General features: G+C 45.9%; 1 protein-coding gene across 1 annotated transcript; it reads right to left on the bottom strand.

The window, feature by feature from the left end:
• Positions 1–5,043: 5,043 nt before the first annotated feature.
• Positions 5,044–16,287, bottom strand: PLET1 (placenta expressed transcript 1). The gene is made up of 4 exons (XM_070426032.1): positions 16,079–16,287; positions 11,442–11,661; positions 8,133–8,194; positions 5,044–6,027 (listed from the first exon to the last, which is right to left on the bottom strand). Exons 1-4 carry the CDS (start codon positions 16,248–16,250, stop codon positions 5,792–5,794), a joined length of 690 nt encoding a protein of 229 aa, XP_070282133.1. The 5' UTR covers positions 16,251–16,287; the 3' UTR covers positions 5,044–5,791.
• Positions 16,288–16,729: the final 442 nt, after the last annotated feature.

Here is a 16,729-nt window from a genome sequence, read left to right as displayed (position 1 = left end):
TTAGATTAAAGACAAACAGAGAATCTTAAAAACAGCCAGAGAAAAGCAGTTAGTTACCTACCAGGAAGCTCCCATAAGACGGTCAGCTGATTTCTCAGCAGAAACTTTACAGACCAGAAGGGTGTGGCATGAAATATTCAAAGTGATGAAAATCTAGAACCTACAACCAAGATTACTCTACCCAGCAAAGTTATAGAAGGACAGATAAGGAAGTTCCCAGACAAAGAAAATCTAAAGAAGTTCATTACCACCAAACCAGTATTACAAGAAGTGCTAAAAGGGTCTTCTTTTAGAAGAAGAATAAAAAATATGAACAATAAAATGGCAATAAGTACATATTTATCAACAATTTCTTTAAAGGCAAGTGGATTAAATGCTCCAATCAAAAGACATGGTGACTGAATGGATAACAAATTAAGACCCTTATATATGCCTACAAGAGACTCAATTCAGATCAAAAGACACACAAATTGAAAGTAAAGGGATGAAAAAAGGTATTTCATGAAAATGAAAACAAAACAAAATAAAAAGATGGGGTAGTAATACTTATACCAGACAAAACAGACTTTGAAACAAAGGCTATAACAAGAGATACAGAAGGACCCAGCAACTCCAATTCTGGTTATTTACCCAAAGAAACTCAAAACACTAAATTGAAAAGGCATACACATCCATATATTTATTGCAACATTACTTACTATAACCAAGATATGGAAGCAATGTAAGTGGCCAACAATAAATGAATGGATAAAGAAGTGGTACATATATACAATGAAATATGATTCAGCCATAAAAAAGTGAAATCTTGCCAATCTGCAACAACATGGATAGACCTAGAGCAGCGGTTCTCAACCTGTGAGTCGCGACCCCTTTGGGGGTCAAACAACCCTTTCATAGGGGTCGCCTAAATACACCCTGCATATCAGATATTTACATTACAATTCATAACAGTAGCAAAATTACAGTTATGAAGTAGCAACAAAAATAATTTTATGGTTGGGGATCACCACAACATGAGGAACTGTATTAAAGGGTCGCGGCATTAGGAAGGTTGAGAACCACTGACCTAGAGGGTATTATGCTAAGTGAAATAAGTCATAGAAAGACAAATGCCAAATGATTTCACTTATATGTGGAATCTAAAAAACAAACAAGCAAAAAAAAATAAAAAAAAAAAATAAAAAAACAAAAACAAACAAACAAGCAGAACAAAAACAGACTCATAGCCATAACCGGTTTGGCTCAGTGGATAGAGCGTTGGCCTGCGGACTGAAGGGTCTCAGGTTAGAGTCCGGCCAGGGGCATGTACCTTGGTTTCGGGCACATCCCCAGTAGGGGGTGTGCAGGAGGCAGCTGATCGATGTTTCTCTCTCATTGATGTTTCTAACTCTCTATCTCTCTCCCTTCCTCTCTGTAAAAAATCAATAAAATATATTTAAAAAAAAACCCCAGACTCATAGATATGGAAAACATTTTGGGGGTTGAGATTGGTGAAAAAGGTTAAGGAATTGAGAAGTACAAATTGGTAGGTATAGAATAGTCATGGGGATATAAAGCACAGCATAGGAAATATAATCATCCTATATAATAAAGAGGTAATATGCAAATTAACTCTCGTGCCCTCACAATATGGCTGCCTACAACCAGGCCAGCAGGGGGGTTAGTGAGGGATGACCAAACGACTGAACAGCAGACTGCATTGGGTGACCTGGCTGGTGGGGGGGCTGTGAGGGGTAGGGGGGCAGTTGGGGGCAACCAGGCCAGCAGGGGGGGGCAGTTGGGGTGACCAGGTCAGTGGGGGGGGGAAGTAAGAGGTGACTAGGCTGGTGGGGGGGGCAGTTGGGGGCGATTAGGCTGGCAGGGGGGCAGTGAGGGGCAACTAGGCCCATGGGTGAGGTAGATGAAGGCAACCAGGTCAGCGGGGGGGGGGGGGGTCAGTTAGGGGTGACCAGGCTGGCAGAGGGGGGCAATTGGGGGCGACCAGGCTGGTGGGGGGACAGTTGGGGGTGATTAGGCTGGCGGGGGGGGCAGTGAGGGGCAACTAGGCCCACAGGGGGGCAGTTGAGGGAGACCAGATCAGTGGGGGGTTGGCAGTTGGGGGTCACTAGGCCAGCAGGGGAGGCAGTAAGGGGTGACCAGGCCAGCAGGGGGGAGGCAGTTAGGAGCAACCAGGCCGGCAGGGAGGAGGCAGTTGGGGGCAACCTGACTGGCAGCGGGGGGCAGTTAGGGGTGACCAGGCAGGCAGGCAGGTGAGCGATTAGGATCCAGTGGTCCAGGATTGTGAGAGGGATGTCCGACTGCCGGTTTAGGCCCGATCCCAGTCAGACATCCCCCGAGGAGTCCTGGATTAGAAAGGGTGCAGGCTGGGCTGAGGGGACCTGCCCCCTCCATGCACAAATTTCATGCACAGGGCCTCTAGTTGATAATATAATAACTATGGTGTCAGAATGGGTAGTAGATTTATTGGGGCAATCACTTCATAAGTTATGTAAATGTCTAAGCACTGGGTTGTACATCTTAAACTAATATTGTATGTTAACTGCAATTGAAAAATAAAAAATTATTTTAAAAAGATACTTGGCTTTTTTTTTATTAAATATATTTTATTGAGTTTTTACAGAGAGGAAGAGAGTTAGAAACATCAATGAGAGAGATCATCCATTGATCAGCTGCCTCCTGCACACCCACTACTGGGGATGTGCCCGCAACCAAGGTACATGCCCTTGACCAGAATCGAACCTGGGACCCTTCAGTCTACAGGCCAACGCTCTATCCACTGAGCCAAACCGGTTAGGACAATATTTGGCTTTCTTATATGTCAATGTATCATTTGTGATAGTTTTTTAGGCATTAAATAGTTATATAGTGTTTACTTTGTGCCAGGTGTTGTTCTAAGTACTTTACATATAGCAACTGATTTAATGTCAACACACTAACATATGAGGCGCCTACTGTCTTTCTCCCTATTTTATAGACAAGGAAACCAAGGTACATGGAAGTGGTGTCAGGTCCCACAACCAGTAAGAGACAAAATTAAATGAAATTGAACCCCAGGCAGTCTAACTTGAGTTTATGCTTTAAGACAATTGCCTAAATAGCCGAACTGGTTTGGCTCAGTGGATAGAGCGTCGGCCTGCGGACTCAAGGGTCCCGGGTTCAATTCCGGTCAAGGGCATGTACCTTGGTTGCGGGCACATCCCCACTGGGGGGCGTGCAGGAGGCAGCTGATCGATCTCTCTCATCGATGTTTCTAGCTCTCTATCCCTCTCCCTTCTTCTCTGTAAAAAAAATCAATAAAATATATATATAAAAAAAGACAATTGCCTAAATAATGCTCTTATGAAATAATAAAGCTTTACTTCATTATTAATATTTTCAACCTCTACTTTACAGAGTAAAGTGGGTGTTGGCAGACAATATACAATACTGTCTAAATTTGCTGCCTCTTCGGAATGGCTGGTGTTACAGTTGGTCATTGACCAGGTTGGGACTCTTTCTGTGAAGGTCTTTGAGGTCATGGGATTCGCAAGGCATCAGTTTTCTTTCCTACTTTCTAAAGTGCATTATGCTGGGCAGGCAGTTGCTGTTTCTATCACAGAATGAAAATGCACTGAATTTACAAAGCATGATGCTACAAGCAAGAAAAGTAGAAGAACAAGGTTGGGCAAGTGAGTGTGGGAGTGATGAACAGTCCACTTATTGTTCATCTCTTTTTACTGTGCTTCCTGTGGGCTTCCTTGCAGTTGCTTGTGTGTATTCTTTTCCTGTTGGTGTATCACAGTTTCCTATCAGGATCGGGAGGTTGATTACAAAGATGAGGATCAGGATTAGCTATTCCTGAGAGTGAGAACGTGTGGATTTCTGTAGCCCTTCCTCTTATTCCGCTATCCCAGCTGCCTAAGGAGTGACCAGGAAGGCCAGCCACCTGGAGGCTGTGCTGCTTTAATTCCTGTCTCCTGAGCCCACGGAGGAGATCTCTTGTTGAGCACAACACTCTATTTCTGAGCCTGGATTTCGCTCCAGAATCCTCCTTAACAGTGTTCCCGGCAGCCTCTGTCAGTCAGTCAGATACGGCGTAAGATCACGCCTTCTTACTGTCTCTGACTAGACCAAAGGCGTCTGGCTATGACAGAGAAATGAAAACTGAGAGATGCAGATACCTCTTACATACAGATGAGAAAACCAAGGTGGGAGACTGTGGCGCCACTTGTTAAAGGTTCCCTTTCTACTTGCAGCAGAACTGGAATTTACAGGCGTCCTGCCTGCTGGGCCAGCCCCCTTGCTCAGCTCCTCTGAATTCACCCAGGTTTCTTAGAGTCTAAAAGTTTCCCAGCTTCAGAGAGCATCTTTGCTGGATATTTGTCACACCTTCCACACTGAAACTGGGATGGGGGCCAGGTTGGACCGTGAACGTTAAATATGAAACTTGTTCCTAGCCCGCAGGCTCAGGACTCACTGCCGTTAATATCTAGAATTTAATTTAAAAAAACACAAACACACCAAAATACTAACCTCACATCTTCTGGGGAATGCTTAATGAAGAAAGGCTGTCAAATTTGATACTTAAAATCTGCCGGGTCACTGGCTGACTGCTGCGACAGCAGGAGAGAGACTGGTGACCACACGAGAAGGCAGTCTTTGCAGAAGTCGTTTGGAAAAGTCACGGAACAGATGGATGACTCAACAAGCAGCAACCATGGAGAGAAGGGAGAATCTGATTCCAGAGTCACCGTGTTATAATATTCAAAACGTTCAGTTTTCAAAAATATAAAAGACCTACAAAATAGGAAAGTATGGCCTATTCACAGGGAAAAAGGAGGAATTGAAAGGAACTGTTCTTGAGAAAGGCCGGTCACTAGATGTTGGCATGCTGGAACTTAACATAATCACTGAAAGAAAACTTTGTTGGCTGTTACTGGAAATACCATGCTTTCTTTTGGCTTCACATTGTATTGTGAGTATTGTAAGTATTTTGCCCATTTCTCCTAGTGGACAACACTAGGGGAAAAATGTCAGGGGAAAAATTACCAGTTTGCACTTGAGGAATATTAAAATTGAGAAAATTTTACCGGTAGATCTGGCCTTGAAAACATACATACTCCCATCATTTTATTAATTTTTTAATGCTTGCACAAATGAGTAAAATTAGATAACATTCTCTGTATTTCAAGATAATCACTTATTAAAGAATTTGAATTTAACACATTGTTTTTGTTTGGAATATAGTTTTTTTGGTATGACAGAAAATAATGCCTTTATCCCATAATCTGTCCCTATTTTTGGCTGCTCAGACATGGCACATTCCTGTTTCCTTGCCCTTGTAATGCTTCTGGTGTTGCCAGCAGAATGAGGGTTGTTTCTCCTTTCCTGTGGAGTCACATGAGTCAACACACTCTGTTACCTGGGAGGGTTTGGTCAGAAATCGAAGATCATCTTGAAAGTGAGGGAAGATTCTTCCCACAGAGACTCAGGGGAATCATTTGGCAACGAACAAACGTTTAGACTGGCGATGGAATTGGCTGTCAACATGTTAAACCTACAGCCAGAATTCCAGGTTACTCCCAGACCAGCTCTAAGTAGTTACAAAAAGCCTGAAAGATTTAGTTGAACATCTGTGTGCCCCAAGTCCATCAGTGAGTGAACTGGCTACTCTCAACCAAGTCTCCTCTTTGGTCCAAAGCAGTGGCAGGAGAGCTGTACATTTGAGAACATGAGGCCTTCATTCACACACATGACGGAGCCCTGGCTTGGAACTGAACGCAGGAGGATGTATCAGAGGCAGGAACAACTTTTAGAAGAGGAGTTTGCTGGTGAGGAAGACGAGCAGGATCTGGATGGCATCTGTGATGGGGCTGAGGAAGATTCTGTTGGCGAAGCTTTTGGTTGTGGTTAGAGTTGAGGTTGCGGTTTTGGCTGTGGTTGGGAATCGGTTTGTCGTTGGGCTTCTGGTTGTGGTCGGCCTGGTCATGGAGGTCATGGAGGTCATGGAAGTCATGGAGGTCATGGAGGGTGATGCTGTGATCATTGCTGGGGAAAAAAAGGACATCAGAACCTAGGTTGGAAAATGAGGCTAATCTGATGCGACGCTGGAGCAGAGTTCATGAGCAGAATTCAATCAGCACATCTCAAGGGCCAAGTGTATGTAGCGGAAGGGAAAGCTATGACGCACAGAATGTCATGGAGCAGAAGAACACTATCTACCACTGAAGTCTATGTAGTCCCACAGGGGAAGGAACTTACATAACTACTGAATTTGTTGTCGGGTAAGTTGTCGACCCTCAAGTGTCCTTAATATTGGATTAGATCCATCAGTGCAAATATGATCCAGAATGGCACAATTTCATTTTTTGTTGCTAATTTCAATGGTTACATGTAAAGCTTGTAAGAACTAGTTACCATCAGACCTGCGGATGACTACTCCTGCTTTAAAGTAAATGGAAAGAAGTGCTGTCCAAACCCCTGAACCTCTTTCTGCGGTTGCTGAGGCACCAGCCATTCCCTGTGCAGGGATCTGACCACACACTGGTTCTCTGAGGTTGCCTTGCTGAGAAGCAGAAAAAGCCAGGCCTGTAGCCCTGGGGGTGGGGAGAATGGGATGTCTGATCTTGGAAAAACTAGAGTTTGGCAATGGTACCTGCAAAGGTCTGAGTGGACCACAGAGGGGACTATAGAGAAGAAGGGACAGCCCGACCTGTGCTGCTCAGTCGTAGAGGTCATGGTTGGATTCCTAGTCAGGGTGCATGCTCCGGCTGTGGGCTTGATTCCCCAGTGAAGGGCATGCAGGAGTCAGACAATCAATGACTCTCTCTCATCATTGATGTTTCTCTCTCTCTCTCCCTCTCCCTTGCTCTCTGAAATCAATAAAAATACATTAAAACAATAAAGAAGAAGACTGGACATGTCCAGTGACTTGCTTAGGCCCATGCATTCTTCTGCTACCTGGAGGGGCCTGTGAGTCTGTGGCCTTGTCTTATCTCACTTAGCATTTACCCAGGGCACGTGTTTCTCCAGCATCTCACTGAGCCAGAAAGTCTGACACAACCACTTTATTTTTATTTTTTTTAACTGGATTTTATTAGCGTGGAGATAAGGAGTCCTGACTAGAAACACACTTTTTTTCTTCCTTCTTAGCATTTACACTCATACTCATCTCAAAAATGTCCTCGAGGAAGAAAATAACACCCAGTCTTCTCACAGAGGGGAAACCACCAAGGCAACAGGTAAGGCTTTCACATAGTAGTTTGTTAGGCATAATCACAGCAAAATTTGTTTTGAAAATGGATATCCCTTTGACCGCATTTGCAGCATATGACGGGTGAGTAACCAGCAGGGGGATCCCGAGGAAGACTAGTTATCTGGACACTAGAGAGGCTGGTAGTCCTTGTTCTTAGTTGAACCTTGTATTTAAAAGCTTCATTTAAAAAAGGGATTGTCTTTATAGTTTTGATGTAAGTCTAAGAAAAGTGTAAAAAGTATGAGGTGGGATTTGAGCCCTGGTTTTTCCATTTACTTTCTGAACCTCAATTTCTTGAATTTGTTTTAGCTCCCTAGAGGGGAGTGAGAGATCGCAGGGGACAGAGAGGAGGAAGGAGGGCGAAAAGCCTCAGGATGGTTTGAGATTGAGGACCACATCCGGTGGAAGGGCAGTGGAAATTCCTGGTGGTAGTGGTGGTGGCCAAGGCCATTCTGAGAATGAATGAATGTTTGTTATTCTGATGCTGTCAACCTGTTTTTGTGCACATCTGCCCCCTCATTCCTGTAAAGCCTGTAGAACTGTGAAGGTTTTATGTGAGTGGGAAGTCTTGGTGGAAACTAAGGAAGGGGCTGACTACATGGTGTCTACGTGTTGTTGAACAGGAATGGGTCCCGAGGAAGCAGGATTCTGCAGTCACAGGTGACTCTGAGAACATAAGGCCCCTAGGAATTGTCAGAAATCTTGGGGATGGCTTTTGTTTTCTATGGGGCAGAGGAAAAAGGGTTGAGCCAATCTTATGTGGGTCTCAAGGTGCTAGAAGGCTCAACTGATATCTGGGTAACACACGACTAGAAGACTTTTCCAGGGCCCCACAAAGTAACCTTCATGCTGACTGTGTTCACTGCCCGATATGTAAAGGGGCTGCAAAGGAACTTACCTTGGTTTTTCAGTCTCAGAGAAGAAAAGGTGGCCACTCTGTTGACATTGATAACAAAGGCTCTGTGGAGGGCAAATCAATGAAAGATAATAGTGAGGACCTCAGCCGTGCAGTCCAAAGTTCAGCTCACATTTCTGCCTTCCCAGATGACCCCAACCTCTCAATTCCTTTTGTGCTTACTTTCCCTACAGATCATTGAATACTGGTCTGCTCTGTATTGTCTTTTTTTCTTTTAATTAAAAATTGATTAATTGATTGATTGATTTGAGAGTGATAGAAACATTGACTTCTTGTTCCACCTATCCATGCATTCATTGGTTGCCTTCCGTATGTAGCCTGACTTTGTCCTATCGGGGTGACGTTCTAACTAACTGAGCTACTTGGCCAGGGCCTCTGTATTGTCTTAACTAAGACTCATCTTCTTGCTTCAGAGAAGATCATGTCTACCCCCCGCCCCCCAACCCAACCAACTTCACCCCCCTAAACTCCCCATAGGCTGGTATAACCTTTAGTCTTTGTTCCATCCAGACCATGTCTGCCCACAGATGTAGCAGTAACTCTATGAAGCTGTTTTCCCTGTTACCCTTAACCCAGACAGATCTCCAACAGAAGGACTGGCCCTCAATGCACTGTCCTGCTGTGAGCCTCTCCCCCCACTAGAGGGCCAGCTCTTTGAGAGCAGGTTCTGTTGTCAACAATGATTGACACATAGTAGGTGCTTAATGTTCATGAAATGACCTGTAGAGCTTGGTCTGTTGTTCTTCTATTAGTGGGTCCATTATTATATCAGCCTCTTGTTCACACATTCGACAGTTAATTAACGAGAGTGTACAACATGCCAATCACTGTGCATGGTGCTGAGGGGCAGTAGTGAATCAGTTAGGCATGGTCTTACCCTTGTGATGCTTAAAGTCCCTTCAGAGAGACAGATTTTAAATGAATAATCAACTAACAGATTAAGTAATTGATCACAGTGGTGACATGTGCTCTGACAAAGTAGTGGAAGTTGAGAGAGTGGAAACGGCTCTGAAACTTATCCGGGAGCTTGGGGACGCGTTCTTCTCAGTAATCACTTCTGTAGAGGCCTTGCCTCACCAAACCTTACTGTGAGCAAAGCTCCTGGCCAGGGACCTCTTCCCTTCGCTTCTGTGCCCTGCCCAGCACAGTGGACCCCTCACAGGGCTGTGCTGCTCCCCTCTCTTTGTTCGCTTTGCTGATCGAGGCCGCGTGTGTACATTGCCAACAAGCAGCAAAACCAGTGCATCCCAGCCACGGGGAGTCAGGAAGGTCTGGAGACCGCACTGTTGGCGGGAACGTGCTGCTTCTATTGCAGAGTGTCACTGCTTTGTCTTTTATCTGTTGTTGCATGGAGTGCAGAGGCTTTAGCGAGGAGAGATGAAGGGACCATTGTCTTAATTAGCCTGGCCTGGCCTCTAAGGGACAGCACTCAGGCAAGGCTGGATTGTCGGAGCTCCTTCAGGATTCTACTCCTGCAAGTAGCTCTGTGGGAGCCAGCGAGGTCCAAGGGCAGGGCAGGTGAGGTGGGATGGTGGTGAGGTGGGATGGTGGCAGGTGAGGTGAGATGGTGGCAGGTGAGGCGGGATGGTGGCAGGTGAGGTGAGATGGTGGCAGGTGAGGTGGAATGGCAGTGAGGTGAGATGGGATGGTGGTGAGGTGGGATGGCAGGTGAGGTGAGATGGGATGGTGGTGAGGTGAGATGGTGGCAGGTGAAGTGAGATGGTGGCAGGTGAGGTGGGATGGCAGGTGAGGTGGGATGGCAGGTGAGGTGGGATGGCGGTGAGGTGAGATGGTGGCAGGTGAGGCAGGATGGTGGCAGGTGAGGTGAGATGGTGGCAGGTGAGGTGGGATGGTGGTGAGGTGGGATGGTGGCAGGTGAGGTGGGATGGCGGTGAGGTGGGATGGTGGCAGGTGAGGTGAGATGGCGGTGAGGTGGGATGGTGGCAGGTGAGGTGAGATGGTGGCAGGTGAGGTGGGATGGCGGTGAGGTGGGATGGTGGTGAGGTGGGATGGTGGCAGGTGAGGTGGGATGGCGATGAGGTGGGATGGTGGCAGGTGAGGTGGGATGGCGATGAGGTGGGATGGTGGCAGGTGAGGTGGGATGGCGGTGAGGTGGGATGGCGGTGAGGTGGGATGGCGGTGAGGTGGGATGGTGTGGTAGCATCCTCACCACCATGCCCATGGAGCCTCAGTGGCTGTTCACACTGGACACGACCTGCTGGACAGACTTGTCCTCTCAGCACAGAATGGCAGTCCAGGACCGCAAGGACTCTCAGCGCTGGGTTTCTGACGTGAGCTTGGTAGCCATCCCTGGCTGCGAGGAAGGTTTTTGTTAACGCACCTCCGGTTGGCGCACTTCCGAAGGAGCCTGTGCCATTCGGTGTGACACTAGGAGGCGAGTTATTACACAATCAGCACACTTTCTGTTAGGAGCCATTTCTAAAATGAATCTGTGTTTTGAAAAATGACCCTCCAGTTTGAGTATAGAGAATCTGAAGCAAACAGGGTGCCAGTGACAGAGATTCTCTGCTTGCCTTCCTTCACTCAGGCTCCAGCGCCGCCTCCTGGCCCATCTCTGCACTTGCTTGTAAAATCCAGCTTTATCAAGAAGGCTGCTAAGTCTGTTTAGCAAGAACCTCTTACCTGGATATCTGATAACCCTCAATGTCTGATTGAGTTCCTCATTTGCTGCCATCCCCACATGATATCTGATCACCTGGGCTTGCCTTCAGCAACAATCCTGTTAGGCCAGTTTAGCCAGAATCCCCCTATAGGCCTTGATGTTTCCTCTCAGGAACTTTCCACCCACTGACCCCTCTCTGCTATAAATTTCCACTTGCTCATGTTGTATTCAGAATTGAGCCTGGTTCTATACTGAAGTCTCTTTTCTCCTATTGCAGTAGTCCTGAATAAAATCTTTACTTTATTTATATATGTATTATATATGTATGTATGTATGTATGTATGTATGTATTCATTCATTCATTCATTCATTCATTTTGCTTTAACCACTGTCCAGCTCTGGTTTTCTTTACCACCAGTTCCTTCTATTTATGTTGAGCACTGGTGTGTGTGTGTGTGTGTGTGTGTGTGTGTGTGTGTGTGTGAGAGAGAGAGAACTATAGATAAAAGTAGGACAAAGAACAGTAAGGCAGAAAAAGAGTGCAAGTACTGACTTCTCCACATCATCTCTGTATTGTATTTTGTGTCCTTCAAGATCAGTGTCAAACTGCATAAACCTAACATGAAACTGTAAAAGCCCAAGCAAATCATATATAGGTAGGTTCTTACTGTATCTCCACTGTAATGTTCGTGAAACGAGGAGATTGCCAGTTGGCCTTGAAGAAACCTTCACGTGTGTCCGGATGAAAGAGGATGCTGCCGTTGCAAACCGGGTCTGCTATTTGCCAGAGGCCATCTGCTTTTTGCCAGAGGCCTACTGAGCTGTTGTTGTTTGTGTCCATCGCTCGCAGGGCCACTGACTTGGTGCTGCTGTCCACAGGCACTGATACTGAGAAGAAATGATAAGGAGACAATCAGCCATCTATGTAGTAAGACAGGGGATGAGGGTCATGAAATCAAAATTAACTGAAAAAAGAAAGTTACAAATAGCATGTACATGTAGTATTTTTGTAAAAGAAGTTGAGAAACATCTGGAAGGAAAGCCATCGAGATATTAACTGTGGTCATTTCTGGGTAGTGGGATTACAGATGATTTTATTTGTGTTTTCTAGATTTACCATGGCCAAGAGCTAGACAAAAGGAGAGTTTTGCTACCTCCCAGGGGTGAGATTCGCGGCAGGCTCCTAACTTCTGGAGCCTGGTTCTCATCGGTCAGATGACGGATAAAGATGCTCTGTCCTTCTTTCAGGGGAGTGGGATGTGGGCAGAGCAGGGTTGGTGGATGTGACAGGGTCATGTGGGCCCCAGGAAGTGCTCCTGGAAAATCAGGAGTGTTATTCCAAATTAGAGCAGAGCCCACTTCCTAGTCTTACACATGCCGAAGCTCTCGGTGTCTGTTGATGAGGGTGAGGGAGGGGCCCGCTGAGCCCCTGGGGCCCTAATCCAGGCACCTGTTAAATGACCCCTCAGCGTCCCTAACTTTCACTCAGGTGAATCTCTTATGACCTAGCTTAGCATGCATTCACAGGAGACCCCACTGACACTTGTTAATTCCAGCATTCTGATGTGTAATGGGGAGAGAGTTTCAAGAGAACATTTCGGTGGGTTCATTTCCTCCCTTAGAAGGTCCCTTCTGAATGAATTCCTCAACGCTAAGGTGTTCTCCAGGGCCCTTTCAGACATCAGGAATTCCTTCAAGGACTTCTCCTTCACAAACCAAAGAAAATGGGTCAGGTAGCACAATAGGATGCGACCGTGCTGGTTCTGAATTCCAGCTCTAACAAGTCATTTCACCTCTGAGACTCAGTTCTCTTATTCATTATTCACTCCATAAATATTTGTTGAATTCCAACTTTGCACAAGCCCGGTTCTAGGTCTGGAGATAAAGACATTATCCTTTATTATATGGAGATCATGACACCTTATTTTGAAAGGTTCCTGGGAGGAGCCCGGCTGGCGTGGCTCAGTGGTTGAGCATCAACCTATGAACCAGGAGGTCATGGTTCAATTCCTGACCAGGGCACATGCCCGGGTTGCAGGCTCAATTCCCAGTAGGGGGCATGCGGGAGGCAGCCAATCAATGATTCTCTCTCATCATTGATGTTTCTATCTCTCTCTCCCTCTCTCTTCCTCTCTGAAATCAATAAAAATATATTTAAAAAAAGAGAAATGTTCCTGGGAGGAGTAAAAGAACAGTGCAAAGACTTTAATACACAGTGTGTGTTAAACAATTTTTTTTTTTTTTTTAGCGCAATGCACTTCTCTGTTCTATTTCTTTGCTATTGCCAATTAAGGTGGGTGGAGCCAGACCCTATGGGCCCTTACTTGCTCAGTGAGAACCTGATATTTGTCCTAGATGTGTGCGTGATGGTGATGTGGCAAGCCATGGCGTGTGTCATCCAGGTGGTTGTCAAGTCTGTTGGCTCCCCCTCGGGCATGTTCTTGCCTCTGTCTTCTCTTCTGCTTTCCCTCCCTCACTCTGGCTCATATCCCCCTTTCTTCTCTCCTAGGCATCTGTATTATTTGAATTTCTGGTCTCCACTTTCTCCTCCACATTTAGCCATTTACTCAGGCTGTGGCCAGATCAGACTTCCACACACAACACTCCCATCTGGAGACACTCTTCTCCAAAACCTTCAAAGTGCCCAGAGCACAAAACATTCTGCTTCAGTTCTGTCGGGTACAGTGCCCAGCACGTAGCTTTCATCACACTCATAACCTAGCTCCCCCTGCTATTTGCACCCCCCTCTCGGGGCAGCCAGTCTTCCTCTGGTTCCACAGACACACGTGACTCACGCCTGCTCTTGGTCTCTGTTCACTTCTGTCTGTCTGTGTGGAATCCTTACTTCGTTCTCATCACATATTTCACTCCCATTTACTCTCCAAGATCCTGCTATGTCCCACCTCCGGGCCAATTCACCCTTCTTTCCCTCTCGCATCTGAAACACTTATTTTTTTTTTTTTAACTTAATTACATTCTGGCTTAATTACACAAGGTGGTTTCCTCTATGTCAGTATCTGGCCAGCCCAGTGCTGGGCACCTGGAGGGCAGTAAATAACTTCTGATTGATCTAGCAAGCTGTGCATCCCATGTTGTACAGTCAGTGCCCTTAAAGCTGAAGATGCAGGAATAAAGGCAGGCAGGTTACATCCCTCTTGCCCACAGAAGTAAAAAATGGAGGCAGATGCTGACCTGGTCCAGTCTTAACATAAATGTCACTGCTTTATGGGTTTCCTTCAATGACATGGAGACAGACCCAGGGAACTTGTTCTAAGATACTGCCTGAGCTGCCACTCAGGGACCTGTCAAGCCATTTGTACATGACTAACCAGTGTTGACACAAACCCTGAAATTTAGAAAATTTAGAAAATTTCAAATTCAAAATAATAAGAAGTTGGCTTGTGTGGGCATTTACTCAGTCTCACCAGCTGTCTCACAGTGACACTCTACAAGGAAATCCAGAGACTGTGGTGTAACCCAGGTGTGCAATCGGGCACTTCACACCTCTTGAGGGCACAGGATTTTGACTCAACTTAAATGATTCCTACAGTGAGTCAGTCAGCGCGTCACGGGACTACAGCACATTGTGGTGAAATAGGTGAGGCTGGGGACGGACACGGCATGTGGTAGGCATTTAACGAACCTGAGACCCCTTCTCTTTCCCCTTTCCCCTACTCTGCCCACTGACGCTGTGGATGCCGGGATTTCCCTTTCAGCCAGCATGGTCCCTTCCAAGGGGCTTTTCCTTTGTAAGGCATCTTACTGATCACCTTTTGACTCTTCTTTCTCCTGTCTTCCTACTTTCAGAAGGCTTTCTGCACCCCAACCTTCACAAGGTAGGTTCCTATTTCTTCCATTTTAACAGCGAAATCCTTCACCTTGTGATGTGTTATCTCAAGTTAGTAGTTCCTCTGGCCCCCCAGGTCCTTTCCCACAAACAAGGTCACACACATGCCCTCCTTATTTTCATGTTGGATTACAAGATGGTCCTCCCTGCCTGTAGGGCAAGATCCACGGCCTGAATGAGTAGGACGTAGTGAGCCTTATCACAACGGAGGCATTTATGGTGACAGTCCCCATGAAAAAAATAGGTAAAAGCACAAGCTGGCATGGGCGTGCGAAGGCAGGCTAGAGTCATCTTCCTGCTGACGCCCGGAATCTGTGGACCATGGTATTCTTTCAAAATGTGGTTAGAGTTCTAAGAGAGGCAGGAGAACTCAGTAGAGGACAGGCTCTGAAGCTGGACAGCTTGGCTGCACAAAGCTGCGCTGTTATTTAGGTTCAAATATTAGCTATGTTACTAGTGATCTTGGGTAAAACTTTAACTTACCTCCCTCAGTTCTCATCTGCAAAATGGGAAGATAACAGTATTGGCCCTTAGAATAGTACCCACTGCATAGTAAGAAGTATCAGTTCTTATCACTATAACTGAAAGGCATATGTGTAGTGGTTAGGGTAGAGTCTCTGACTGCTCAGGTTCATGTCCCAACTTCACCACTCAAGTAGCTCTGTGACCTGAGCAAGTCACTAGCATTTCTACCTCTGTCTCCTCATCTACAAAACAGGAACGACCATGGTCTCTTCCTAATAGGTTATGGGGGCTACATGCACTAATACATATAAGCCACTATGTTGAATGTTGTTATGAAAGTAATTAGACAGCATTTGCCTGACTTGTAGGTTTGGCTGATCCCAAAAGGGATATTTGTAAAATATTACTAGGCATTTCTAAGAAAAGCATTGGATTAGGAACGAAAAGAACAAGATTCAACAGCCAGTTCTGCCACTAGCAGTGAGACCCCGAGCAAGTCATTTAACTCTCAGCTTCAGGCTCCTCGGAGAGAAGGTGGGAGAGCATTACGTTCCCTGTCTAGCGAACTGGGCTTTTCACATGTGGACTAAATGAGAACAGCTCCTCCTGGAGTTGTGCAGTACACAATCATCCACAGGGGCACTGTTTCATCAAATGGATGTGAAAAGATAACTGCGATGCAATCTGTATTGCTTAACATAATAATCATGCCGACTTTAAGTCAGAACTTGCCATGGGCGTGCTCTTGCCGGGGCTCAGTTGGCGTTGGAACTTAATGGCTCCTTGCCTCTCAGCTTGGCACAGGGAACATGCAGAAGCATCCCCACCCAACCCACTCTCTCCCATGTTCTCATTCTTTCTGCCCCCACTTCCCATCCTGGTCAAAAATGCATATTTCGTGTAGTTGAGAGCAGAGATGGAGAGTTGTGTTCTGAAATTCTGGTAGACTGCCCTTAGAGAAAAAAGACAACAGAGAGAAAGGCTGTTACTTACTTGTGTAGATTCTGTTGCTTTCATAGATATTTGAATTGATCTTGATGCCTGGACCGGTGGTGGGGAAGATTGTGCTGAAGGACATGCATCTGTCAGGGTAATCTGCAGAGCTGGCAGAAATGAGCAGCATGCCGAAGCACAGGGACAGCAGTGTGGAGCCCAGGACTGCCATGGTCGAGATCTGTCTGGAAACTGCTGGGCCTGGAGCTGCGTAAGACCTCACCTATTTATATGCTTCAGGGCTGGAGTTTCTGGGTGAGGTCATACATGCAAATTCTCCTCTCACCGCTCCCTAAAGTCAACTGGCTTCTAGAATTTGTCACCATGATCCTTTATCAATTCCAGTTTTGCTCAAGAAAGGGAATGTACTGACCATGAATTTACTTTGCATCTCATTCACCTCAGTACCTTGAAGAAAGCTGCTGTGAAAAGTTTAGTGCTGGCAAAGTGAAATTAGGGATGAGTAATCATCACATATCTCAGAAGTTCCACTCTTCCTCCGGTAGGAAACTCAGGCACAAAAGCCATCTTTTCTGGAATGTTGCATATCCATTTTCAATTCTCCTTAATTGAACACGTCTCCAATCCCAGTTCATTTTGTGACTAGCATACAACTAAAAACATTGTGTTTCTGGATTTATTAATTCATTT

This window comes from Myotis yumanensis, unplaced genomic scaffold, assembly GCF_028538775.1.
Source record: "Myotis yumanensis isolate MYYU_CA2020_CCGP unplaced genomic scaffold, mMyoYum1.0.hap1 SCAF_10, whole genome shotgun sequence".
NCBI lineage: Eukaryota > Metazoa > Chordata > Mammalia > Chiroptera > Vespertilionidae > Myotis > Myotis yumanensis.
The sequence above is the reverse complement of the archived record's forward strand: the minus strand, read 5'-3'. Positions and strand labels throughout refer to the sequence as shown.

Coding starts and splice junctions, on each gene's coding strand:
- PLET1 (XM_070426032.1), bottom strand. CDS start 16,250: ATGGCAGTCCTGGGCTCCACACTGCTGTCCCTGTGCTTCGGCATGCTG. Junction 11,662..16,078: donor AAGCAACAGAATCTACACAA/GTAAGTAACAGC, acceptor ATTTCTTCTCAG/TATCAGTGCCTGTGGACAGC. Junction 8,195..11,441: donor AACATTACAGTGGAGATACA/GTAAGAACCTAC, acceptor TGCCCTCCACAG/AGCCTTTGTTATCAATGTCA.